The sequence below is a fragment of the Triturus cristatus genome, chromosome 1_2, assembly GCF_964204655.1.
Source record: "Triturus cristatus chromosome 1_2, aTriCri1.1, whole genome shotgun sequence".
NCBI lineage: Eukaryota > Metazoa > Chordata > Amphibia > Caudata > Salamandridae > Triturus > Triturus cristatus.
The window spans coordinates 649,860,509-649,887,323 of NC_140580.1; the positions used below are offsets into that span (position 1 = coordinate 649,860,509).

General features: G+C 46.3%; 1 protein-coding gene across 2 annotated transcripts in view; it reads left to right on the top strand.

Annotated features, from left to right (window-relative positions):
* The window catches only part of LOC146867798 (DPY30 domain-containing protein 1-like), a 148,369-nt gene that overhangs the window by 80,010 nt on the left and 41,544 nt on the right, over positions 1 to 26,815 (top strand). For both annotated transcript variants that reach the window (XM_085608083.1, XM_085608094.1), the window contains one exon: positions 9,824 to 9,934. In XM_085608083.1, coding sequence (XP_085464209.1) covers positions 9,824 to 9,934 — 111 coding nt within the window. The remainder of the gene's footprint in view (positions 1 to 9,823; positions 9,935 to 26,815) is intronic.

The following is a 26,815-nucleotide window of genomic DNA, read 5'->3' on the forward strand; positions in this document are numbered from 1 at the left end:
CCTGACCACTCGAGCCAAGCTACCACAGTGTGTTCGGGGAGTCCACCATCACCCTGCGGAGTGGAGGTGGGCTGTTTCCAACACATGGTCCTAATTATAACTGCCCAGTGGCAACCACCACTGGGTAATATATGTGTAAATATATATTCATGCATACATTACGCTGTGGCACTGGGGCAGTGGTAGTTATAGTTAGTTCAGACTTTCCATCGGTGTCATTTGACAAATCTGCACAAAACATTCCCAAAAAGCCCATTCTACTTTGGTTCCTACCTTCTTCTTCCCACCGTGGGGGCTTGTTCCCATTTCCCTCTGGGAGGACTGGTGTGCAGATTGTTTATGGGTTTGCGTTCTGCCTTGATGGTGTTCTCACCCTGCATGCCGACATGACTATTTATTTTCAATGTTCCACTCTTCTTACAGTCATGGAAAAATTCAATAAAGAATTTAAACCATCCAATTTGGTTCCTTCATGGAAAGTTTTGAGTTGATCTGTCAAGCGGGGGCCAAGAAAAAGAGGGTTACAAAGTGCAGTTTCCCTTTTTAATTCCTTTCTCCCACAATACGAAAAGTAAAAAATAAAAGTTGCTTCATATTGACTGTGGGAGCTTTTTCTCCCCTTGGCCATTTCAGTACCACAGAACTGGAAAAGTAACTGTGGTACCGAAACAATATGATTACCTGACTGCAACATTTGAGAAAATGTTGCCGCTGCCTTTAGAGGTCTCTGGGATTTAGTCCCCGAACCTTGATTTTTTTTTTTTTTAAGGCACAGAAGGAGGCAGGGTGAGCACACCCTTTCCTGCAGGCCCTTGTTTGTGGATCCCAAAGGTACCCCACCTTTAGGCACACATTTTTAAATACATTATGTTTTTAGTTGCAGGAACCACAATTCCAGCACCTGGATCTGCGGCACCCAGCGAGGTCCTTCTGTGTGACACCGGGGTTCCAACCCATTACTGTGCTTTCAAAAACAATAAAAAGTTAGAAGGGTCTGGTCATAGACTAGACCCTGCAGCCAACCGCCATTGTGCAGGTGTAGGCTGTGCGCAATTGCCATTTACCGGCTGCAGTGGGTTTGGCACAAGACCAATCCCCCGCTGTGCATGGCTAAAGGCCAAGCGCAGTGGGAAGATGGATATTCATGTGAGGGGAGGATAGCTGCAGGGTCTTGCCAGGGACAAACCCCTACAGTGAACACACTGCTGCGCATGACTGATGGATGTGCGCAGTGGGGTTGGCTGTTTGCAGGTGGTTTGGGTGCAGGTCGCCCAAGGGGTTGGGCATATACTCAACTTAGAATCTGATCACAAATCTTAAAAATTCACTGAAAAAAACACAGGTTAAAGTGACTTCATTGTTAATGGAACAATATATTAACCTATGTTTTTTTTAAAAACTGAAATTCACTGAAATAGCCAAAGGTTAAAATGACATTTTAGGTAGATATTGAAATGAGATAAGATCTAACGTTTAGAAACCCCCAAAAATAACACTGAAACTTGCCAGTTCTAGTTTAGCGTGCCCACGACATGCACTGTGTATGGACTGACATATTACGTCACTCATGGCATGATAATGACATCACTGATGACATCATCCATAATAGTGACATTCTCGTTACTCCATAAACCCTTACATCATTTTTTTTAAAAACATTGATTGTAAAAGACCTTCAGTCAGCTACAGCAATGAATTACTGTGTTTGCACATGTGGGTACATACAATGGAAATAGCATAGGCCCTGGAGCCTGGTCTGGGTGCAAGCCATACTCCATGTTAAACAAAGTAAAGGCTGAACACACCTGGTGTGGGATGAAGAGGCACTTTTCAAAGTGGGTCATGACATAAAACAAAAGCCTGTTGCCAAAAATCCACGAGAATAGCACAAGCTTGTGTTCCAAAAAGATGATCCTCCTATGGATGTCTGGGCAGCTGCTCACGTTAAATAGTTGTCAGACAATGCTGTTGAGAAAATAGGTGTAAAGTGAGTATTTATATGGGGTGGCTGTTAATTTGCAGATCTTCACTATAAAGATTTTGATGCATTGCACATTGTTGTTGAATAATTTAGAATGTAGGGGCGACCCACTTAGAGAAGGTTTAACTCACAGTGTGGTTGCAAGCATGACTCTCAAGTTGTACACCATACTGTTTAACTCAGGGAAGTGTGTAGTGTATTTTACCAAACTATGCAGGTAAGCCTATTGGGGCTTGCTGTAAGTGTCTTATGAAAAGCTAACTGCATACATGTCAACCTCTTGGTTCAAAACTCGGGGTCATGCCAAGTCTTTAATACTGAGCATGGGGCTCGGTTCCTTTGTCTGGAAACAAAATGAAGGCCTCTTACTGGTGTTGGAGCAATATCTTCTGACCTTCTGATCAGGTGGGAGGGAGGACGTGGCCACAAAGATCCTCCCCGAGTTCAAAAGAAAAGTATATTTTGCTGTGGGGCTCATGTCCCAGAGGAATGCTCACAGACTGCTGCATGCCTCCAAGGCCCACAAACCTTGCAGTGGCAAGGGCTCTTGGACTGTTGTTGGGTCCCATGTTAGATTTGCCATCCTCGGACTGGGTTGCAAACCCTGCAGGCCAAAAAGTACCCAAACCCCCTCAAAACAAAGGGTTACATGTACTTTTAAGGTCGTAAACGGCCCAATTAGCAGAATCGGGCCAATTGCGACCGGGAAAAAAAGGCTTTTCCTATGTAGAAAACCTTCTTTGCGATTTTGTAACCTATTACGGAATTGCAAATAGGGTTTACGATTCGGTGTTAGGAAGGGACGTGTTTAGGGCAACCCTTCCACATATCAAATTGCAGTGGTATGTAAAAATGTTTTACAACCGAAATGCGGTTGCAAAACATTTGCATTTTACCACCAACTTCAAGTTGGTGGTAACCCTTCACAAGTGGGAAGGGGACCCCAAGGCACCCCTATCTCTTTATGAATGGTAGTACAGACATTTTTCCTGAGTAGGCAGTGGTCACACGGACTACTGCCTACTTTTAACAAATGAAAATAAAACTTTTCTTTTTTCTTATAATCACACCCATTTTCCTTTAAGGGAAACTGCCTGCATTTAAAAAAAAGATTACTTTATTTAAAGACAATACCGGACATGGTTGTCTGCTGACCCCAGCAGGCCACTATCCCTGTGATTTTAGTGAATCCCAATGGGTCGCAAATTGCGACCTACCACATTAATATTCATAAGGTATGTCAATTTGCGACCCACTAGGAATCGCTAAATGAAACTCTTGGAGTTTCATACATTAGGAATAGAGATTACCTCATTGCGATTCGCAGAAAATCTCAATTATGTAATCTCTATTTCCAGTATTGAAACACGTGGCCCTATATGACAAAGTATTAAAAAGAAATAAAAGGGGCAAGGCAGCCCCCCCTTTCAAGGCAATATGCAGCAGGAGCTGGCCTCTTGCTACGGTTTTGGCACTGGGCAAGCCCAAAGGCCAGGCCCTATGTCCAACTAATGCACACAGCCTTCAGCCACGTTCAGTGGAGGCTGGCTGGCAGGCTTTGGCAGGGTGGACACTGGGCCTAGCTGAAGGCCAGGCACTGATGCCCAAAGGTCCTGCACAGTGGGAAAGGGAATAATTTGAAAGACATTGGATGTAGTATATCGGCAGAAAACCCACAAACTGACTGGAAAAAACACAGTTAAAGTGTAAGTATGATTAGAGTTGTTAATAAAACCTTAACGCCTGTTTAAAAAACCCAAAACCTTGTAATTCATTTTAAAAACATAGGTAAAGTAAAGTTATGGTTACAAAACTTAACATTAAATCAGGAGGAGGGAGAAAGAAGCAATTGTGATCCATTCAGCTTCCTTACATCAGTATTCAAAAATCAAGAATGGGAATGGATCACTTGACCTGAGTAACCAGGGTTCATACAGTTCGTATGCTATATGAAAAAACCCTAATTCACGTACACAAGTCGGGGTGGCGGTGTTTCTTGATTCTCCACCTTACTTTCTTAAAAACGTGACAGCATCATCATTGGGTTTGTTATGTATGCTTCCTCCATCCGGAGGTAAACCACTGGTTATTGCAGTAGTGATCAGAGAAGGGTGAGGGTGCTCTTGTGAAGTGAATCCGGCAAGCAGCCAATATTTTGAGATGAGAAAGAAATACTCCTCTACGTGGTGTCAAATCCGTATACTTTCGACTTTTGGTCACAGTAGGCCTTGCAGAAAACTACGCTGTCAAGCCATGCCTGACTAGGAAAAAGTACAGCACGGCAAATGGGGGATCAACTGAGCAAGCTTTGTCTTTGAAGGGGTACTTGTTTGTATGGTGTACTGAGTCCAGTCCATGCAGTTGCAATAGTATTCCTACACTTGTCCTAATTTTGACTTCCTTTGTTAATTATGGTCTCCTTTCTCATTCTTGAACAGCAGAATATCTACAAAAACACAAAGCTCCCTTTTTCTGCCTCACTAGGTGTAGTGGTCTGAGAGACAAAACAAGGTGAATAGCTCCAAGCATAGCTTGGAGCCCTGTGTTTTCTCTTGTAAGATAGGTGGCAAGAGAGAAAACAAGTCTAAGAATAGAAACGGTTGGAATAAGCATTGATATAGGAATGAGATGCCACAGGGTGAGCGTAATTTTTATAAGAATTGAGATGTCCAAATTTTAGCATCCTTTCACTGCTCACAGCAAAATGGCCATTCCTACCAAGGAAACAGTTTGATTGAGCACTGCTAATTCAATAATCCCCAATTGTACGCTAGTCGCCGATTCTCTGTGTATGTTCCCATGTCGAGAATTTTGATTGAGAGTCGGATAGTGGTTCTGGGGAAGTATGCCTTATTGTGAACTTTATGAATTGTGTTACCTGGGTCAAAATTAGATGGGTGTTATGTGCAGTAGTGCGAGTGTTAAAGACCAGGTGGTGAATGAAGAGGCTAATTTGATGCAGAAGTGATAAGGTAGTAATTGTGCCTGCCAAAGAAGGAAATCAGAGAAGACCATCATGTTTCCAAGCAAAAATATGATTAAGAATTTAGCGTCAATCTTTCAGAGACACACAAAGTAAAAGTTAGCCCCAGATTGTTTCTGGGATATCGATGTTTACATTTTCAGCGTGCAATTTTGTTTAGCTATCAGCAAAGACATGAGTAGGCCTTGACATTTGAGAGCTCATCACCATTGTTCACAAGGAGCTTGTGGGAAACTGAAGACTGGAGAAGGAAAGGCGCCTAATTTTGTGGTAATATCTGGCCCAAATATGTACGATAAAAAGGGATAGAACTAGTTTCAGTTTCGGGAGACATTAATTGATAAACGACGGATGACTGAGATCTCCTTCTTGTCCTAGTCTTTCAGTAGGAATAGACATGCTAATGAATAGGTGGGAAATGAGGAACAGATCAGGTGCCTTAAAGTAAGGCACCATGTTGGTTGCACATTCTAACTGTACCTACACAGTGATGGCCCTGCAGTAGGTATAAGGGTACTATTTATATCGAGCAAGCGGAGGATTGATTCTCTGGCAAAGGTGGTGTAAATATGGGGAAACATAGGGATTGGAGAAGTTAGATTATGAGCAGGCATGTTTTACTGTGGGTTGTAGCTGTGAAGGTTGCGAGAAATTTCAAACAGGCATCATCTTTGGCTTCTTCTCCTTTACAGTTGAGGCTCCTTGAACCAAAGAGTGGAGAGCTATGCCTAGTATCCTTTTCAGCCTGAAACAATGAGGTTGCACCACCCCAATATTAAAGTTACTCAACATGCCTCCATTAAAATACATTTTGCAATTCAATGGTTTCTATCCCGGCTACAGCGCTCTACAAGGTATTTGCCTCTGCTCTTTTCAAAATATTTATTCAAATCAACTATGATGAAGCCCACAGCGCTCTTATCAATACCATATGATAGACACATTTATCAGAAGGTTCCATCCACACCCTGTACAAGCCTTCTCCTTATAGAGTACTCTATTGCCACATCACAAAACTCGATAAGGACTTACTCAAATTCAGCAGATCCTTAAATATGCACTTTGTTATGCAACCATGGTTAGTCTCCTTTGAATACATCTACAGTTTTTGGGGGGTTTTGCGCCACCTTGTCCTTTATAAATTGTTCCCATTCTCTTACTGTTCAAACCCGCCAGGCCAGCCTTTGATTTATCATGCAAAACAATAAAATTACGTTATGTTTGACACAACCTTGTAACTGGCATTTTTTATCCACCCTCTAAGAGGGAATTTGACCAACCAAGTTATTTGACTATATGACATTCGGAAGTGCTGTTCTCTTCTTCCCATTATGTGTCTCCTTCTTGAATGCTTTGAGAATACCCAGATTGGTGTGTAGCTCTTTATAATAACTGGAAATTAAAATAAATGCATTCAATAATTAACCAATAGCTAGCAGAAAAATATCTGGTGCGGCTGCCCTGTGAAGAAAGTCTTTAAAGTTAGACTAAAAGTGGGGCTGCAGTGCAGCTTCTGCAACCACTTTCCCCAGGTTGTTCTAGATGAAAGGGTTCAAGCTTGATTTTTCTGCACTTCTGCAAGGAGCCTGTTACATTATCATACCTTTTCGTGCCAAATTAACTCCTTGCAGTAGAGAGGAAGGACCACTAACTTTAGAAACCGGGGCAGACTTGGACCAGTAAATATCTTAAACAAAACCAATGTCTGATGTCCATACGTAAGCACTCCTTTCTCTGACTGCCGCCTGGCTGTTTTGAATCAAGCTCTGTTTATCTGAAGAGATTTTTGTGCCTCAATCTTTCTTTAACGCGTGTTGCTTTTTCATTATTTTTACCCCATTGTTCTTTTTAATCCGTTTGTCTCCTGTTTCACTTGTTCTTCTATGCAATGTTGCTTAGTATCCCTGAGTCCTTTTTAGGTCTCGCCTGGCGAAAGCAGCGCATGTGTTGCTCTCGCCATGCGAGGGCCTTTTGCGATCAATTCAGCCAAAGCTGAATGCACACGCGTACAGATGGACAAAGATGGCTACTCTCGCCATTCACAAAGCTAAACATGCACGCGTAGGTACAATAAGGTCTCGCCTGGCGAAAGCAGTGCATGTGCTGCTCTCGCCATGCGAGGGCCTTTTGCGATCAATTCAGCCAAAGCTGAATGCACGCGCGTACAGATGGACAAAGATGGCTGCTCTCGCCAGGGACAAAAAAATGCACGCGCATGTGGACAACCTGACGCCATCTTTGTTTACTTTAATTCGCGTAGGGATGTGCACACGCATTTTTTTGTCCCTATGCGTGCATGTCAGCGTGCTTTTGCTTTCCCTCCCTCCGGCGTGCTATCGCTTTCCCTCCCTCCCCCGAGGCCCGCCCGTCCAGCCAGAGCTCTGCAGTCCCACGGTGTGAAACCGAGAGGCCTGCGTTCATCAGGAGCCTTCCCGGAGACAGGCCGATGCTTCATAAGCACAAGCAGGGCCGGGGCAGAGTCAGCAAACTGTATCCTATCAGACCAATGCCTCTGGAAGACGAGCTGATGCACATGCGGATCTGCACAACTTTGGGTCCTTTCTGTTGTTCGGCACCGATTAGTTGTTGTTAAAGTAAGTTAGAAATGGTGCGCTGTAAGTTGAATGTAGACTAAATTTACCTATTGTAGATATGGTACGCATTTCCCTATTAGGTAGGACCATACACTGTTGCATTATGAGCTTTATCGATGGCATATATATATATATCAAAGCATTCAATACCATGCTGTAATTTGGTGGCCTGAATGCTACAATATACTCTTTATTCCCCCTCTTCATATACCCTAGTTAGTACAATACCCTTTTCTTTCTGTTCATGGTGGTATGAGGTTGTCGTAGATGCGTAATGTGACACATTGCATTGTTGGGGCTTTAACTTAGCCGAATCTCCTCGCTTCATTTCTTGCCTTGTTTGTCTTGCTTCTTTGTGGTAGTGAATAGCGATATTATTTTGCGATATACCAAAAATATAAATATAGAAATGCTTCAAGCAGTGCGATTCGCAGTTCGATACTATTTTTTTTTTTTACGATGACCAGTGCCTTCTACAAATAAACTGCAGCGTGAGCTACTGTCGACAGGCAATGTTTGGAGGACCCGCCTCCTTAGTGATTGCAGCTCTGTAGATTTAGACCTCCTCGCTATCTTTTCTCTTGCACCATGATAAATCTTGTTTGTCCTAGATTTTCTGAATTCTTCTGTCCTAATCCTCCTTATTCCATGTTTTGGACCCCACCTCTCCTGCAGCACTTGCACCCTTGAATGTTTCACGTCTCTCACTCCCCGTCCCTCTTCACTCTGTACTACTGAAGCCCTTATGGCTGGCTCTCTTAAGGTCTCGTGTTATTCTGTCTCACCTGTGAGCCCTTTTAATCTACGCCTGTACTTCAGACTGCCACCTCTCTAACTGAGACAATCATTTGTACAGTTGTAATATCTTGTTCTGCTGGAACCCCCCCCCCCATGTACGCTAACATTCGTCTGTAGGGGGGTGAGCTGCTGCAGGACCGCAGCCGCTGGGAACTACGTGTCCCACAACCCCCTGAAGGCTTCCTAATCACCTGCACTATAAATCGCAGCCAGAGCCCCACGGGCCCGTCCCCATCCGTCAAAATCCATAAGAGACTGGGCTGGGCCTCCCCTCGTGGTTTTCTTAATTTGGAACATCTAAAAAATATTGTCCTGTTCTTGTTTGGCTTTATGTAAAGTCTTTGGAGGATCAGTACCTTTCTATGGACTTCATAGAAGATTATATTCTTTTTCCTCAATTGCTGTTATAATTTTGCATTAATTACACCAAACTTGGGTGGGATTAATGTGTGTAGCCTAGCTACTATGGGGAAGTGCGAGGCCGCAGATCAAGCCCAGGGAAAAGCTAAGCAACCTAAAAAATCAGGGATTAAAGATACAAGCAGCCTAGAAGAAATACATCATCTAATAGAGGAAGCTGAACTTCTCTTCGGCCCGACCATCCCCAGCTGAGTGAACCCCCAAAAGAAAGCAGATGTATGCCCCACAAAATGTCTAAAGATAGTGGCAATCCCCAAAACAAACAAGCATTGGCATAGCCAATAGGTCTCACCTTTGGGACATTATAAGTGTTTAGCCATGCAACAGTTGATGTTGCACCAAGGATATTGTGCTGCATTATTAAATACTTATAAGGTCCCAAAGGTGAGACCTATTGTCAATGCCAATGCTTGTTCTTACTTTCTTTTTCACTACTATAATTTTAGATTTGTTTGGGCTGCATGTTTTGAGAATCAATAGCATGCCACTTACTTAGATTCAGAACATGCTTTGAAAAGTAACTTCTGGAACAAAGAATTGGCTGTCTACCTTGAATTTGGAGTTACAACTCTGCATAAAAATATTCCACTGCGAGTTTGTTAGTTGTAATAACAGTTTAAATGTATACAAAATAGCTCAATCAAAGTTTTTATTGGGGTAGAAGTACGGTGATTTAAAGTGCTGGGTGTATGACTTTTTTCTCATCATAGTTGGATCCCAAAACAACGCTAAACTATTTTGCCTTCACATGTGTTTTTTGTGTGGAATATGTCCGAAATGCAGCCCTGCCAAGTACCAAGCATCAGGCGTTAGACACGCATTTCAGTGTGGTTGTCCTCATCACCACACTGAAATGCATTGTCACGCATAATAGGCATAGAATAGCGCATCGGCTGTCAAGCCGGTAGGGCTGCATAACTGACTAAATGACTGCATTCCACCAAGTTCCTTTCACCTTGTCAATGCGCAAATCAAGTGATACAAACATATAACGTCAAACTTATAATTAAACCCTTTATTAAACTAAATGTCTATTTCTAAATCTAGATGGCTGAATTGGAGCAAATGCCTCAGAAGACCATTGCCGAACTCACTGACAAATTTGGGGCACCCAATTTGCCTACACTTGATGAGCTCGATGAGAATGGAGCTGTGCATGTAAGTATTGAGAGGATCTGAAGTGTTGTGAATGTAACAGAAAGGCCTTATTCAGAGGAGGTCGGTGCCTGTATTATCAGCCCATCGTACAGTATGAGGTCCGCAGAATCACCGGAGGCCTGTCTTGTGTCTCCCCCTCCCATCCCCCCAGTCGTGGGATACTGCATGGAGGAACGCGTACTTACCTGGTAAATTTTACCAAGAAATACCAATTTACTGCATAATCCCCCATTTCTCAGTACAACTTCAGAGTTCTGCTCAGGATACTGGCTACCTCCGTACCCTTTAGTTAACAGAATTCCCGTAACCTTACCTCAGTGTGTGGCTGTGAAACGTGGCCTGCATACTTTACCTATTTAAATGAGACAACATCATAGCCTTATGGCTAGAGCGGTCGACCTTGAAGCTGGGGAACCAGGTTCGAGTCTTGGCAATGATGCTCAACATCCAGTGATTCTGGGCAAATCACTTGATCTCCCCGAGCCTAACAAAAATAAAAAATGAATGTGTCCATCTATAACGAAACTGAGGCTCATGTAAAGCGCTCTGATACCTGATATCTTCGGGTCTAGTTCACGCTATATAAAACACTAAAAAACAAAAAAAGTAAACGTTTAAAACAAAAATTCTGAAACGGGGACGAGGCCAAGTAAGATGGCTGGGTGGACGTGATCCACACCGGCTCCGGAGCCATGCAGCTGTCTCGGTAAGTTTTTGGCCTGAAATGCATCCGTAGCTGTAGCCAGATGGAATCTGAAGGCTAGCGACACCAGGTGGACCACGCAGGAGTAGTATTAAATGCCGAGCGCCTGAGGAAAGTGGTGAACTCAGAGTCGTGAGGGAATGGAACGGGTTCCTAAGATTGCTCCACCGGCCGTGCAGGAGATGGGGAAGTAGGCCGTAGGAGCAACAACACTGACGGGCAGACTCAGTAGAGCCACATGAACAATGCAAGTGTAACTTGCCGACCGGAGAAAAGAAGCGGGAAATTGGGACAAAAAAAAACACTGCGCTATTTGTAGAGCGCATCCGAAATTTGAAGGAGACGGCTCCGACTCCACGGGAACTCCGCCCGCCATTTCAGCCCGACAAGGGAAATGAGAGGCGGTGAGTGGGGACACTAAAATAATACAGGGGGACCCTAATGTGAGCGCAGGGGACCGGGGGCACCTGAATTCTTCACCTATTTAAACTCAGGCAGTATAAAGAAGCTTTGGAAGAAAATAAAACCAGGCCATGATACACCTGACTTCAAAATGGAGCCCGCTATGGACAATCCACAAGGGACAGAAAATGCACCCTAGGGGAGGGGCCCCTACTGCCTGTATTAATTGAATGCTGTTGCAGACCAACAGAAGCACAGACCCTGAGGCAAGAACAGTTACAGTGCCAGATAGCTTGCCAGATACTCCATGCCTGACTTTAAGATGGCCGAGGAAGATCGATCCGCTGCAGCAAAGCGATAGAGACCCCGTTGGCTCGTGGGGGAATCACGCCCACAAAGGAGGAGTGCCGCTGGTCCGCACCTATGCCACCAAAAATATTGTCAAGCAAGGTATCCCGTTTTTTCACCCCCACAGAGACGATGCAGATACAGGAACACGGGGGAGACAACGCCAGCATGACGCTCACTAAAGATGATCTCACGGCCTCCCTAAGAGAATTAAAAATAGAATTCCGCTCAGAAATCCAGTTGGACATAAAGACCTCAATGGACAAACTTAAAGCTGACCTGACCAAACGCATGACCTCCCTCTAACAGGAAGTAGACTCTATTGGCACTAGAGTACTGGAGGTAGAGGCCCAGACACAAGTACTTGACAAACGTGCAACGGTCACCAATGACCAAGTGCTAGAGCTCCAAACGCAATTGCAGACGGCCCTACTGAAGATCGAAGACTTGGAAAATAGGTCACGAAGGGATAACATCAGAATCAGAGACCTGGAGGAGGGAACGGAGGGGCCGGACTCGGAGGCCTTCATTGAAGGCTGTTTGCAGAAATTCTTGGGCCACAGGAGATGAAAATACAATTGAAAGGGCACACCGCGTGGGAAATTATTCCCAGGCAAAGGAGGCGATCCGGCAGGCAGCCAGGAAGAAAGACGAGAACACCTTCCAAGCTTTTAAATGCTGGCTATATCAAGACCTGGCATCATCCACCCTACTGCGGAGACAACATTTCAGGCCCATAACGACAAAATTGAGATCAGACAACATTAAAAACAGATGGACGTACCCGTTTGGGTTGGCCTTCGAATTTAACAACAAAATGCGCCACATTACAGAACTAGAGGAAGGCATAGGAATCTTAGGGCTTCCGAACCCAGAGGAAGACAACAGTCACTGAACCACGAGGGGGAGAGAGACTGAACATAGCACAGCATTCCAGTGGCGCACGATACCCAAAGCAGACAATCAAAAACATAATGAGGCAACTGCAACTAGAGACGAGATGGTGGGGGCCCTACAGGCGGGGCTCCCCACCGACTAAGATGAAACATGGAGAAGATAAATGATCTTGATAGAGATGAGGAGACCCAGTATCAGAATTTCACCCTTTATATACGAACCTGGACCTAATTCAGGCAAGACACAGTTAAGCTACTTTCGATCTCCACAAGAGACAGCCGAGGCTGTGGGCCTTGAACCAGGCACCCGCCAACCTGCCCCAACCTTGAGTGACGTGTCTGCTGGGGGCCCTCGGGCTGCGCAGGGCAGGTTAAACTTGGTTCTTTGTTATAAATGTTTGAGGGGGGGTCACATAGGGGTAGGTGGTGGTCATACAGAGGACGCAGACATTCAACACCACTGTGCCTCATGGGAAGGGAGCGTGTTACGGGACTGATAGAGGTCCCCAAGGAAGGAAAGCTGAGAGGGGACAAGAAGCTAACACTAAGGGGTCCGATCATGCGGGGGAGGGCGGGTTCAGAGACAAGATGATTTCAATAGCCTTGTGGAATGTGAGAGGTGTGAATTCGCCCCTCAAGTGACATAAAATCTGGAAATATCTGGTAGATCACCATTTTGATATAGTGGCACTCCAGGAAACACATCTAAAGAAATCGGAGGAGCTTCGGCTTCGCCACAAAAGTTAGTCCCTAATTTACAGATCATCATCAGGTTTAAAACAGAAGGGGGTGGCAATAATGTTCCACAACTCTACAAAATTTAGGGCAGGGTGATTATGGTGAATGGGAAACTGAAGGGAAGACTTTGCATGTTTATTTCGGCATATGCACCTAACACAGGACAACCAGCAGTTTTGACCTCCCTGCTAAATATTATGGGAGGATTCGCAGACGGCCCGAAAGTCCTTATGGGGGACTTTAATCTCACATGGCACGCAGAAATAGATAGCACACACCACCATAGAACTTTCACAGGCAGCTTCCCCAAAGGGATTAAACAGACTCTCCAGTCGTTAGGACTTAGTGACGCATGGAGATCACTCTACCCTACCACTAAAGATTATACTTTCTTCTCACATGTACATCAAACGTACTCACTGTTAGACTACATATTTTAAAGCCAAGGCCTACTGGGGTCCCTCCAAGCTGTAACGCTCCTCCTGATTACTATCTCAGATCACAGCCTTATCACAATATTCCTAACCTGGAGTAGCGCCCCACCGAGATGGTATTTCCCAGTCTCCTTAACTAGACATAGAGTACTACGAGGCAAACTAAGGTCGGCAATCAAAGAATTCTTTCAATTAAACCAGCCAAAAGCAACCTCTCCCATGAACAACTGGGATGCTTTTAAAGCTGTATTGCGGGGTAAATGCATCGAGCTAAATTCCAAACTGAATAAGCAAAGATCTAAAGACAGGGCAGCGCTAGAGGTAGAACTGGAGCAAATAGAAAGAAAACACAAAATGACTCCTACCCAGGCCCTACAACGTAAACTAAGCGCCCTAAAAGGAAAAATCACCGTGATCTACACCAATGGAGCAGATTGCTCCCTGCTGCGGCTGTGCCAGATCTCCTACGCTCAGGGGAACAAGGTGGGTCCCCAGCTTCATGAAAAAAGGGAGAAGGAATACATTGGAGGCATATGCGACAGAGAGGGCAGCATAGTGCATTCAGAGGAAGATAAAGCTAACATATTTGGGTCTTTCTATAAAGATCTTTATAAAGCTATGCCCACAGACTTAGCCGCACAGCAACAGTACCTACATTCGCTTAAGTTGCTCCAGGTCCCCCTGCCTGGAATGACCAGTAAAACGCACCCATCACTGACGAGGAGGTAGGAGAGCAAAAGCAGCACTTAGACCCAATAAGTCCCCAGGGCCAGATGGCCTGACGGCTCACTTTGATAAAACATATGCTTCAGAAATTACCCCGCAGCTAACCTCCCTATTTAATGCGATAGCTAAGGGGTGCATGGTGACAGATTCAATGGCTGAAGCTGTGATAACCATAATCCCAAAGTCAGGGAAAACCCCACAGAGCTGTGCCTAATACAGGCCAATCGCATTGTTAAATCACGACGCCAAATTATACTCCACAATATTGGCCACCAGATTAGAGGACCTGATGCCAGACCTAATCCACCCTTATCAATTGGACTTCATAAAGGGGAGGACACTAAACCTGATAGAAAAGGTTACTAAGCATAAGACCCCGGCGATTCTCGTGTGACTGGATGTGGAAAAGGCCTTTGACAGGGTGGATTGGTTGTTCCTTTTCCAAACACTTGAATACTTTGGTATTAGGAGGACGTTTATTAATATGATTAAGGCTAACTATTCACAACCACGCTCCGGAGTGCAGTTTAATGAGATTAACTCACTCCCGTTCCCCCTAGACAGAGGGACGAGGCAGGGATGCCCACTCTCGCCCCTACTATTCGCCCTTAGCATAGAACCATTGGCGCTATGGATCCGGGCAACCCCAGGGATTCAGGGGATACTTTTTTTGGGGGGAGGAGTATAAATTATCATTATTCGCGGAAGACATGTTGATGACGCTCACTGCCCCCGGCCCCTCATAGCATGCCTTACAGGCAAAATTAAAAGAGTTTGAAAGTGTTGCATGTTTCAAGATAAATTTAACCAAATCGTCTATTTTAAGTCTTATGGTATCAGAAGAAGAGGTTAATCTTCTTTGCAGGCAAACTCCATTTCAATTTGCTAAACACACTCTCAAGTACTTGGGAATTCAGCTCACACCAGCTTATACAGGTCTAACTACCCTCCACTATTGCACCAACTACAACAAGACCTCAAACTTTGGAAACCACTATATATCTCCTGGTTAGGGTGCATACATGGGATAAAAATGACAGTGCTACCCAAATTCTAATATCTGTTCCAGGCACTCGCGATCGACTTTGAGAGGGACTTCCTCTCCAGGCTAGGCTCACTCATCACCAGATACATTTGGCAGAACGGTAGGGCACGTCTCCCCTTCATACCTTAAAGCACACAAGGAGTGAGGGAGGGTGTCCCTCCCGGATTTTAGTCTGTACTATGAAGCTGCTTAATTGAGGATCATTGCGAGTGGTCCATAGGGCAATCAGATAAGCATTGGTTACACATGGCCCGGACGATAGTGGGGAGAACAATTTGGGATGTGATATGGAAGCACAAGAAAGACAGGCCCATAAACACCTACATAAGCACACCTACGCGAACCACTCTCAAGGTTTGGGACAAGGTTACTAAAGGACTGGAGTGGACATCATTCCCTTCTCCTTACACCCCGATTCATTTTAACTCGGAGTACCCTCCAGCATTACAAGAAGGACCATTTGACGCATGGAGGGAGAGAGGCTGCTTGATGCTCTTAGATCTATTCAACAATCACGGCATACTCACTTTTGAGAATTGTCAAAGGGACTTCCACCTAACACCTTGCGAACACTTCCATTACCTTCAGCTCAAACATTGGGCCCTGCAACCACAGGTCATGGAAGCGGCCACACAAGAACGAACACCGATTGAAAACTTTGTGCGGAAGGTGGGCTCTATTAAGTGGGTGATCTCCTTCCTATATGGTTTATTATTATCTACTTTACAAACACCGAGTCCTTGTTATATTAGCTTCTCGGAACATATAGTCGGGAGGAAAATCTCTGAAAAGGAATGGGAAATATTTATGGTCAGACATCGTTAAGAACAATCACTCTTTAGATCTACAAGAAGCACATTATAAAACTCTTGTTGATTAGTATTTATATCCCACTAAACTCCAACAGATATTTCCGGAATCTTCCGATCTGTGCTGGAGGGAGTGCGGCCTGCTTGGGGACTTTCGCCACATCTGGTAGGACTGTCCCACGATCAAAACTTTCTGGGAGGAAATCCTGGCGCACATAAAAGACATGTTAGGATACCCCATCCCGACCCCTGTAGAGGGAGCTCTCCTGGGCCTTAGAGACCCAGAGATGGAATACCAACGGAAAGCAGATAGGGACATCATGTGGGCATGCTTAGGGACTGCCAAAACGGCAATAGCGGTCGCTTGGAAGAAGAAAGCAGCCCCAGTGCTGGCTCAATGGCACTCTAGCCTCTGAAAAATACTCACCATGGAACAATTAGCGGATATTATTAGGGATGAGTACAAAAAGTTTAAATACAAATGGGGGTCGCTAGTCTCTTACCTCACACAGGGTCTCCCCTGGCATTATGCCCACCATCGCTATGGGCTATGCACCTGTTCCAGTTTTAGTTTAAACATGGACTTATATCGGGGACCCCAAGCATTCTTTGGGGGGCCACCCTACACATTAGCTTGTTAAACAGTCTGGTAAGGATCCTTGGGAGAGCGAAGCATTAATAATCTTACTCCAAATGGGGATGACAATATGGATGATAAACATTTTGAGGGGAGAGAATCATTGTAATGGTTGTTTGGTTTTATAGTCAATAAGGTTTTGGCAATATCTTTGTGGTCATATAGCTTGAAGGTTGACCATTGAACTGCTGAATTTCTATGGTTTTGTGTGTGTAAAATATGAACCTAACTGTAACAACCTTGTAACCTTTGGTATTTTAGTGATTTCCTGAGGTTTTTTAAATTAAATTTCCAGACTATAAGGTCCCAGAAGCCTTTATTTTTTTCAGCGCATAAATACATATATATATATTCACAGTATAAAACAACGGTTACAGTGACGTTATAGGTAGGTGAAAATTGTATTTAAAATAATTTTAAACTTGGGGAGAGGAGTTGGCCTGACAGCTAGGGCACTCGACCTCGGACCTGGGGGGACTGTGTTTGAGTCTCGGTAACGACGCTAAACATCCTGTGATTCTGGGCGATTCACTTAATCTCCCCCTGCCTAACAAAAAAAATGAATGTGTGTCCTCATGTAACGTAACTGGTGCTATGTAAAGCGCTCTGATACCGATTGGCTTCGGGTCAAGTTTGCGTTATATAAAACTCTGCAAAAAAAAAATCACACTGACCTCGGGGACCAACAACATACTCTCAGAGTCACGCAACACACTTAAAGGCCAATCTGCATACCACTTAGTCACCACAACAGTTGTTTCAGGGAAGGGTTAAGGGGGGTGGGGTAGTTGGGTAGGGGATATAACAACATAAGACTTAATATGTTCAAACCATTTGATTGGTGGGGAAGGCATGTCTTTGAAAATATGTTTGTGGTAAAAGCACCCACAAAGTGAATTTTCTGTATCCTCATTAGATTGTAATGGGACCGTGAGGAATGTTTTTGTTGTTTTTTGCAATGTAATGGCTACCTGCATAATGCTTATACTCAATAAAAAGAATTTTGACAACAAAAACAATTCTGAAACAGTAACATAACAGGATGTGCACAAGAGGAGAAGAATTATACAGAGAGGCATTACTTCTACCATCTGCCCTACCAACTTCAGTAACCTTAGATATTTTGATGGTTTAGCCAGCTCATCAATATAGCATGTAGGCTGCACATGCTTCAATGTACACAATTGAAGTTCCCATGAAATCAAGATATCTTACGTACTCTATGCATTCCTGCTCTGTGCAGCTCCTAGATATTTTCATGAATATATCTGGGTACAATACCTTTGCCAGCACTAAGATCTAATGTGCATTTTGCTGTGTGGTGGTCTGCAAATTTAGTAAACAACCAATAATATGGAATTCTTCTGTTTGCTGTGCATACAAAACCTGCATCATACCTTAGAGCAGGAGTACTCATAGTACGGCCTGCGGGCTGCCAGCGGCCCGGCTAGCCTTTCTTGGCGGCCCACGGACCTTTCAGACATCGTACCGGTGTTTTTTGTTTTTTTAACAGTGTCAGCAAACCCAGACTCTGCTCTGTGGGGGCCCGGGGATTCAAGCGATAGTCCGAGTGGAGCTGCTGGGGCGCTAAGAGGTGAAATACAACAAAGCCTCGTTATCATGCAAATTGTCTCTTAAAGACCTGTGAAGTACTCGGGTGGGGCTGTGTATGTGCCTCAGCTGCCACACAAGCGGAGGGGGGGGGGGGAGAGGTGACAAAGAATGACAAGAGAACAGCAGGGTGTGAGAGTCAGGTAAGGGGACAGAGGGTGACAGAGGGCAGTAGGGAGAGACAGAAACAGACAGAGACAGATAGAGATAGAGACTAACAGAGACAGGGACAGACAGAGACAGATAAGCAGAGACAGGGACAGACAGATAGAGGCAGAGACAGACAGAAAGGCAAAGAGACAGACCGGGAGGGAGGGCGACAGAGAGAGAGGGAGACGGAGAGAGAGAGGGAGACGGGGAGAGGGAGGGAGACGGGGAGGGAGGGAGAGAGACAGAGAGGGAGGGAGAGAGACAGAGAGGGAGAGAGACAGATAGAAGGAGAGAGGGAGGGAGACGGAGGAGGGAGGGAGATGGAGGAGGGAGGGAGATGGAGGAGGGAGGGAGACGGAGGGAGAGGGAGGGAGACGGAGGGAGAGGGAGGGAGACGGAGAGGGAGGGAGACGGAGGAATGAGGGAGACGGACAGAGGGAGAGGGAGGGAGACGGAGGACGGAGGGAGACGGAGGAGGGAGGGAGACGGAGGACGGAGGGAGACAGAGGAGGGAGGGAGACGGAGGAGGGAGGGAGGGAGATAGAGAGAGGGAGAGAGAGAGATATGTCTATGCCGGGTCCGGTGGCTCAGTGGATGAAGGCGTCCGCTGCAGGGACCTGTGTTCCACCTCATGGTCACAGGTTTTTTTTGTTGCTCTAGCCCCGCCCCCGCCCCCTCCCCCAATGACCCCGCACCCAAGGTGCGGCCCTCGGCCACAAACTACACTGTAAATTTGGCCCCCAAGAGAAAGTTTGTGAGTACCCCTGCCTTAGAGCAACACTGCTCAAAAACCAATTTTAGGTTGATTGTGTCCTAGTAAAGGAAGAAAATATGTTGTTGCTAAAATGCAGTGCAAAACCAACTTAGTAAGAAACACACAAGTCCTCATATGTTATTCCCCATGATGAGCACGAAACACTAAAAAGGGTCGGTCAAGCATGGCGTAATCAATAAATGCCACAGATGTAATGGGTAGGGCCCTAGGCCCTCATGCAGTAGAAATAATGACACAGGCACCTGGTGGTATAATCTTGAACTGACCAAGGGCACGTGCACCGACTCCTTTTATTAGCAGGGTCACCTGACCAGTGTCACCTGTGATGGATGGGTGTGGGGTGAGTGTCGAAGCCAGCCCTCAAGTACTGGCTGGTGGAAGCACATATTCTTGAAACACTAGACTGTAACTAGCCAGTCACTACATCCTTCCCAAACTTTATTGAAAATGGATGACAAGTCCAACCTGTTGGAGAGAACAAAATAACAAAATAAAAACTCCACCGAGCCTATTCAGGTTGCTTGCAGGAGAGGAGGAGGGGACTGGTGCAGCTGGGAACACCCGGCATCACAGCACGCCTCTGTAGTTTCACCAGGATTACTCTGGACACGAATGGGAGTGTGGATGAAGTCCGTCCATGTTGTTACTGTCCACCTGGGCACTGTGGATCATTTCCTACCTGGTCTCACTGTGTGGACGTCTATTTACAAAGTTCACTGTGATGGTGCATCTGGAGCAGTGATGGAGTCTGCTGCTGATATATCTTCAAAGATACCTTGGCTCCAGGAACAGCAAGCCGGCCAATACAGACAATATCACTGCGATGGTTAAAGAGTCTTTCTCGAATGCCACATTGCTTGCTAGTGCTTGTTGTTGGAGCAACTTCAGGCTTCCCTCTCTTACCGGAATTCCCCTTTCACAGGACATCCCTGAGGCCCTTTACACCGGCTTCCACTGGACTGTCTGGACTGCTCTGTAAGTCTACAAGGCCGCACAAAGTGGCCACTGGGGAGCTGCCTACAGTACCAAATACAAGTCACTTGTTCCTCTGCCAAGGGTTCTAGGATCTGTGTCCTCTTACTATCCGGACTCTGGCGCATAGGCATCTACTGGATAGTCTTTGGGATGACCCAGTCTCCATGCGCGCTTTCCATGCTTCCTGGTACATGTAGTGGAGCGGCTGCAGGCACCTCTGTCTTGAGAGGATTCCCTTCTCACAGGAATTTCTTGAGGCCCTTGCCCCTGGATTGCCATGGGACTGCGTGGGTTGTGCGGTGCCTCTCATAGTCCACGCCAAGTTGTCACTGACGAACTCCCAACAGGGCCATGTCCAAGCCTCCTGTGTAATATCAAGGGTAGATGGTACAATGGTCGCTGGTGCTCTCTTAAACAGGGCTCAGGTTCACCGGGGCACACAGATGGTTTTCGGGGTAGCCAGCCTCCCACAGTGCCACAGATGCCTCGTTGACAATGACACTTGCAGTTAACAGTCAATAGTTTGTGGTATGCCAGATGTCTACTACACACCTTTCTCTTCTTCCTTCATCTTCTTCACACTCTAGTACTGTGGCCTCAAGCCACACTCTTCTCCTTTTCCATCTTTTTCTTCCCTTCTTCTCTTCTTCCTTTAGACCAGACCTCTCTATGTGACACGCATTTCACTTGGACCTTCCTGGTCACGTCCTACCCCCTGGACTGACTCTCTTGACCTCTGTCTCTCATGACCAGGCCTCTCGCTGTGATCTTCTTTTCACAGGGATCTCCCTAGTCGCATCCTGTCCTCTGTGGGACTCAACACTTCTTCTCGTGGTGGACCTGTCACAGGTCTTCTCTGCGTGGACCTCTCACAGGTCTTCTCATCACAGAGCTCTCATAGGTCTTCTCGTCACGGACTTCTCACAGGTCTTCTCTTCGTCTTCTCTTGATGACGCACACCCTTGCACCTCAAAGCCATGCCGTGGTGGCACTTGGTCCTGCCCAAGTGTGGGCATGCTCTTCAATTTCTGCCACTCCGTGTGACCTGCTCGGCAGGCCAACGGTGGCCATACTCTACTGGGGTAGCCGACTGGTGCGGCCTCTGCCTCTCACTTTCAGAGGTCTCTCTTTACAGGGTTCCTGCCCTGCTGTCACATTTCCTGGTGCAACCCTGCACTCTCAGGCCGCCTCACACTCGGCCTTCTCAGACGATACTGGACTCAGGCAGTCCATACAAGCTAATGACCAGGGCCTTGCCTGGGTGAATACCCACTTCTCCCCTTTCCTTTCTTTCTTCTCCTTGGTCTTTATTTCACTCCGTTTGCCTTACTGTCCTCTTGGCAGCTTTCTCGAAGGGGACATTTTTTGAGTCTCTTGGATCTCTCTCACTGCAGGGGTTCACAGTCTCTTCTCTAGAAACAATGGGCAGTCCACAGGGGGCTTGTGATTCTGCCTAGGCTAGTTTCTTTCTGGGGTGCCTGGGAGACAGTGAGCAGCTCATTTCTTGCCTGTCATGTGTCTGCACACACAGGTTTTGTGCCCAGTTCTGCCTCAGCAGGCAGTGCAGGGTGTCTCCGCTGGGCCTCTCCTTCTCTCACGGTCACGGCACTGCACGTCCACTGGTGAATCGCATACTTTGAGAGAAACATGGAAGTCACTTGCTCATTCATTTTGGTGCAGTTCATCGTAGCTGCCACTAGGTGCCACCAGTCACTGCATGCACACGCGCCACAGACTTTCTGATGCTCTGGGCCGTGCTACTCTTCACTGGCATGCAGCCTACTGTCATTGCGAAGCACTATGGGGCGTGACCTCAGAAGTATCACTGGCTCGCGCCACCAGAGCTACAGCAGGTACGTTGCCTGCACTTTATTCACCTCATTGGGACCACTGCTTTTCCACCTGAAACCTCCTTTCCAACCCACAGCGGCAAACTCGCGGCACTCACAGGCTGCGCAGGAGGGGGACTGAAAAGTATAAGTGCAGATAGGGCACACTCAATCACAAGACGGCTTGTCCTCACACAAGTCCAACCGTTGTTAGGGCTGCTGCATCGATCTGCCCCAGTCAGTGTTGGTTTTCCTCCCCATACGAGCCTCTGTGCAACATTAGCACAGGCTTGTGTTCATTTATTGCTATCGTTTTATCTTACTCTTGCATTCACCCTTCTGTGGGACTGCTTTGGTTATTTCCGTCACTGAGTCCGTCACGAGCGACCTATAGGTGGCGCTGCCACAGCTTTGTTCACGCTGCAGGCACCTATGACATGTCATGGCTGCCCTGAGCCGGCTGCGCCGCTCCCACCCTCCCCTCTCAAATTCTCTGCTCTGTTGGACTTGCCACATTGGTGCCAGGCACAGGCCGGTGCAGACACTCTCCCTCCCCCCGGAGTCGCAGCAGCTTCCCCCAATGCTGCGGGTCACCTCACCCACACGGGCCCCACCGGAGCAGATGCAGGGAAGGCCACTGCCCCACAGGCACGGCCCCGTCCATCCTTTGCTGCAGGGTAAGTCCTGCTCCTTTTTAGGTCTCGCCTAGCTATTGCGTTTACGGAATCGCTAGGCAAGACTCTAGTAAGAGGGGCATTTCAAAGTTCTCCCAAAAGTGAATTGCATGGCGAGCACGCGCACAATCACGTGCATCGTGCCGCCATGCAATACGTTTGGGGAAGCGCTTCAGCCTACTGGCGCCTACGTTCTCAGCTTTCGCTTCCTTTCTCCCTCACCCCTCCCCTTACACTGATTGCATGGCGAGCACGCGCACAATCACGTGCATCGTGCCGCCATGCAATCTGTTTGGGGAAGCGCTTCAGCCTACTGGCGCCTACGTTCTCAGCTTTCTCTTCCTTTCTCCCTCACCCCTCCCCTTACACCTTTTTACTCGTTCCTCACTGTCTCTCTACTTCCTGTCTCGCTTCGTTCCCATCTCCCATCCCACGGGCTCTATCTACCTGCCTTTCTTCCTGTCGCCACTCCCTCTGGTCCTGTTGGGCTCGGTTTGTTCCTGTCCCCCTCCCTCTGTCATGTCTGTGGCTCCTTCCTTTCTCCCACTTCTCCCTGCACTTCATAATTGAATGTGTCTCAAACCCCGTGCCTTTTTCCATTTTCATTTCATCCTTAGACTTTCGTTTCTTTACCCCCTTTTGTGTTTTACCTCTCTTTCTTTCACTCCTTCCAGCCTAACCAGCTCGATTGTGTGTGGCTCTCATACTCGCGAAGCTTTCGTGGACTTCCTGACACGCGGCTTATGACGCAGTTAACGCGCTTATTTATACAGTGATTTGCTTTTCGGAGCTTGGCTGCCTGGATAGCGTTTGGCATTGGAAGGACTTTATAAATGTACAATAACGGACTAGGTATGGACTGACCACATGTTTTAAACATTGTCAAACTAAATTCTCTTGCACGCGCACAAACAAGGGTGCGCATGCACGTGCCAACGCCACTTCAGAAACACGAACTCGTGCGCACGCATGTGAAAAAAAGCGCTTTCAGACCCGCACTTATGAGCATACAGCACACATTACAGATGCACACGCAGGAACAAATAGATTCTCATGCACAAACAAACATGTTCTAACATTAGAGATTCAAGCATTCTACCTCCTCCCTCACACACACGCAGGAAAAAGCAGACACGTACATGCACGTGCCCACAAACTGCAATGCAGACACACACATTTGAACAAGTAGACAAACATAGTTACACACACTATCGTGCGCACACTAACCTTCGTTGAAATACATGTATACACGAGCAAGTGCAACACATGCACATAGGAGAACGAATAGACTTGCACACAGACACAAAGACAATTTTACAAGACTAGACAGACGTGCCATGGAAACATACATATACACAAGAACAAATCGGCATGCCCACAGACCTAGATGCACACAAGAACAGACATGCACACTCATACAACAAAAAGACATGCAGACTGAATACATGCACACATACAAGAACCATTGGTCATGCACACAAATACTTATATTTGAACAAATAGACGCACACACACACACACACGAACAATGGGACACACACACTCTTTAATGTTATGTTATGTTATGTTATATGCGGATTTATAACGCGCTCCAATAGTCAAGACTGTCCTGGCGCGAGAATGAAACTAATCCAGGTGGTAAAGGGATCTGTTAATCATGGATTTGAAAGAGGTGCGTTATAAGCAGTTTTTTAAAATTAGACAGATTGGAAGAGTGTCTGAGAGCGTCAGGCAGGGCGTTCCACCATTGAGCACCCTTTACCGTCAAGGATTGTCCGCCCAGACGAGCTCTTTTAAATCTGGGAACGACCACCTGCTTTCTGGAGGTAGATCGCAGCTGACGGGTCGGGAGGTAGAGGGTGAATCTTTTGGCTAGGTAGGCAGGGCACGGTCCATTAAGGGCCTTATAAACGAGGACCAGAGTTTTGAAGTGCACTCTTTGGGCTACCGGGAGCCAGTGTAGATCCTTCAACTGTTTGCGAACGCTAAGTCTCCTAGAGATGTTAAAAATGAGTCTCACCGTTGCGTTCTGGACTACCTGTAGCTTTCTGATCAAGTAGTCTGGAGCCCCTACATAAAGGGCGTTAGAATAATCCAGACGGGAGAGCACCAAAGCTCTGGCTACCGCTTCTTTGGCCATTTGAGGGAGAAGAGGAAAGAATTTGCGAAGAGTAGTCAGGGTTCCAAAACACGTCCCCGCCAGTCGTGCAATCTGATCTCGAAAACATAAATCTGCTCCAAACCAAATACCCAGGTTCTTGGCCAACCCACTCTCTCCCGTTGGACATGCTGATTCAGTGGGCCAGATAGAATGCTTAAAGTTAGTGGGAAATTGGCCGTAGAGAGAATTTCTGTTTTTTCCTCGTTGCATTTGAGGCAGGCTCTGGCTAGCCAGACAAAATAAGAACAAGTACACATGCACTCAGACACATAAAAAGACAATTGGATACGCACACAAGCAGACACTCATATAAATGCGCAGTCGTATTCAAGAACAAATAGAAGCGCACAACACGTGGTTTTGCCACTACACAAAGCTCTCTTACAGGGGCGGTGGAAAGCCCCTTCTTGCTTGGTGGTAGCCCTGACACTGTCGGTTGTCGCACTGCTGTTATTTATTTTCCTCAGTCGCTGCTCTGGAAGCCTGGAGTTGACAGAGCGGTTTTGTAGAATAGAAACATTATAGACTGTTACTGTCAGAGTGTTAAATGTGATGAATAGAGAAAAGGAGGGGAGGGAACCCAATACCCGCCATGTCTGAGCCTGGGTGCTCATGGGAAAATAAACCATCCGCATGTAAAACAAGCATTTGCAATGCAGTAGGTCTTGCATTTACGCGAGTTTAAGCTATTGGCATTGTAAATGACGATGCCTTTTATTTATGTTTGAAAAACGAAAAAAACAAATAAAAAACATTGTTATTTGCAATGTGAATAGCTCAAACTCGCGTAAATGCGAGACCTATTGCATTGTAAATGCTTGTTACCAAGGGCTGCCAAAGATCTGCATCACATATTCGGGGCAGGGAGTGCGCCTTGGGCTAGTCTGCAGCGCTCTCTCTTGGCGGTGATGGGACTGCAGGCTCTCTCACTGCGGCTTAACTAGTGGTTGCTTCTCACCTTGAGGGGGGCCATGCCATGGCACCTTTAACTCTTTGTCTCCTGTGCTGCAGGCTCTTGAGCGCAGTCGCTTGCGCTGCAGCAGCTTTCTTCGATGCCGGGTCAGGCTGGGGTCAGGCTCTGTCCCTGCTCACTGCAGGGGGTCACTCATTTTCAGGGACCATCACCCTCACGCACCGGATGCATCGTGCTGGCAGGGATGCCTTTTTTTAGGCTACCCTTCCCCCTTTCCACTCTTCAGGGCTGCTGCACACGCGGGTCCAACCCGCTCATCACCAATGTAATGGGAAGAGTCCTAGGCCCTCATGCAGAGGAAATAATGACACAGACACATGGTGGTATGGTCTGGAACTGGCCGAGGGCACGTGCACCCGGCCATTTTTATTAGCAGGGTCATCTGACCAGTGACACCAGTGATGATGGGTGTGGGGTGAGTGTCGAAGCCAGCTCTCAAGGAGTGGCTGGTGGAAGCTCATATTCTTGAAACACTAGCCCATGACCAGCAGATCACTACATCAGACATGTGACACCCATTTTAGCTCTAAATGCCTAATTAGACCTCATGTGTGGCAGACTCTTTTCTTCAACTGATTTGTGTCAATCAACAGTTAAGGTTGTAAGTAAGTTTAAAGTAAGAATAAAAATAATGGATCTGAAGTTAGCAATTTACAAACTAAATTGCCTGAACAGGACTTTTATTTTCCCTCTGGACAGGAGGGGATGGGGATTGTTTTCTTTTTCTTGTGAATTAAATAGTTCTAGGAGTACGACGAATGTCTTCCACCTTTGATTTAGCTTTTACAATTTTGTTGCGTTCGCTTTCTTTTTCCATTTTGCTCACCCAAAATATTTCTTCTTATTATTGTTCAGACTGAACTGCTCTTTTTGAAACTGCTACCTAGGCTTGGAAGGAGTAAGAGTTTAATTTTTACTGTTAAGGTGAATGACATACTACAACCTGAAACTGCCTAAAGCATCCACTCTAAAGCCTATGTTAGGCCTTGTGGACA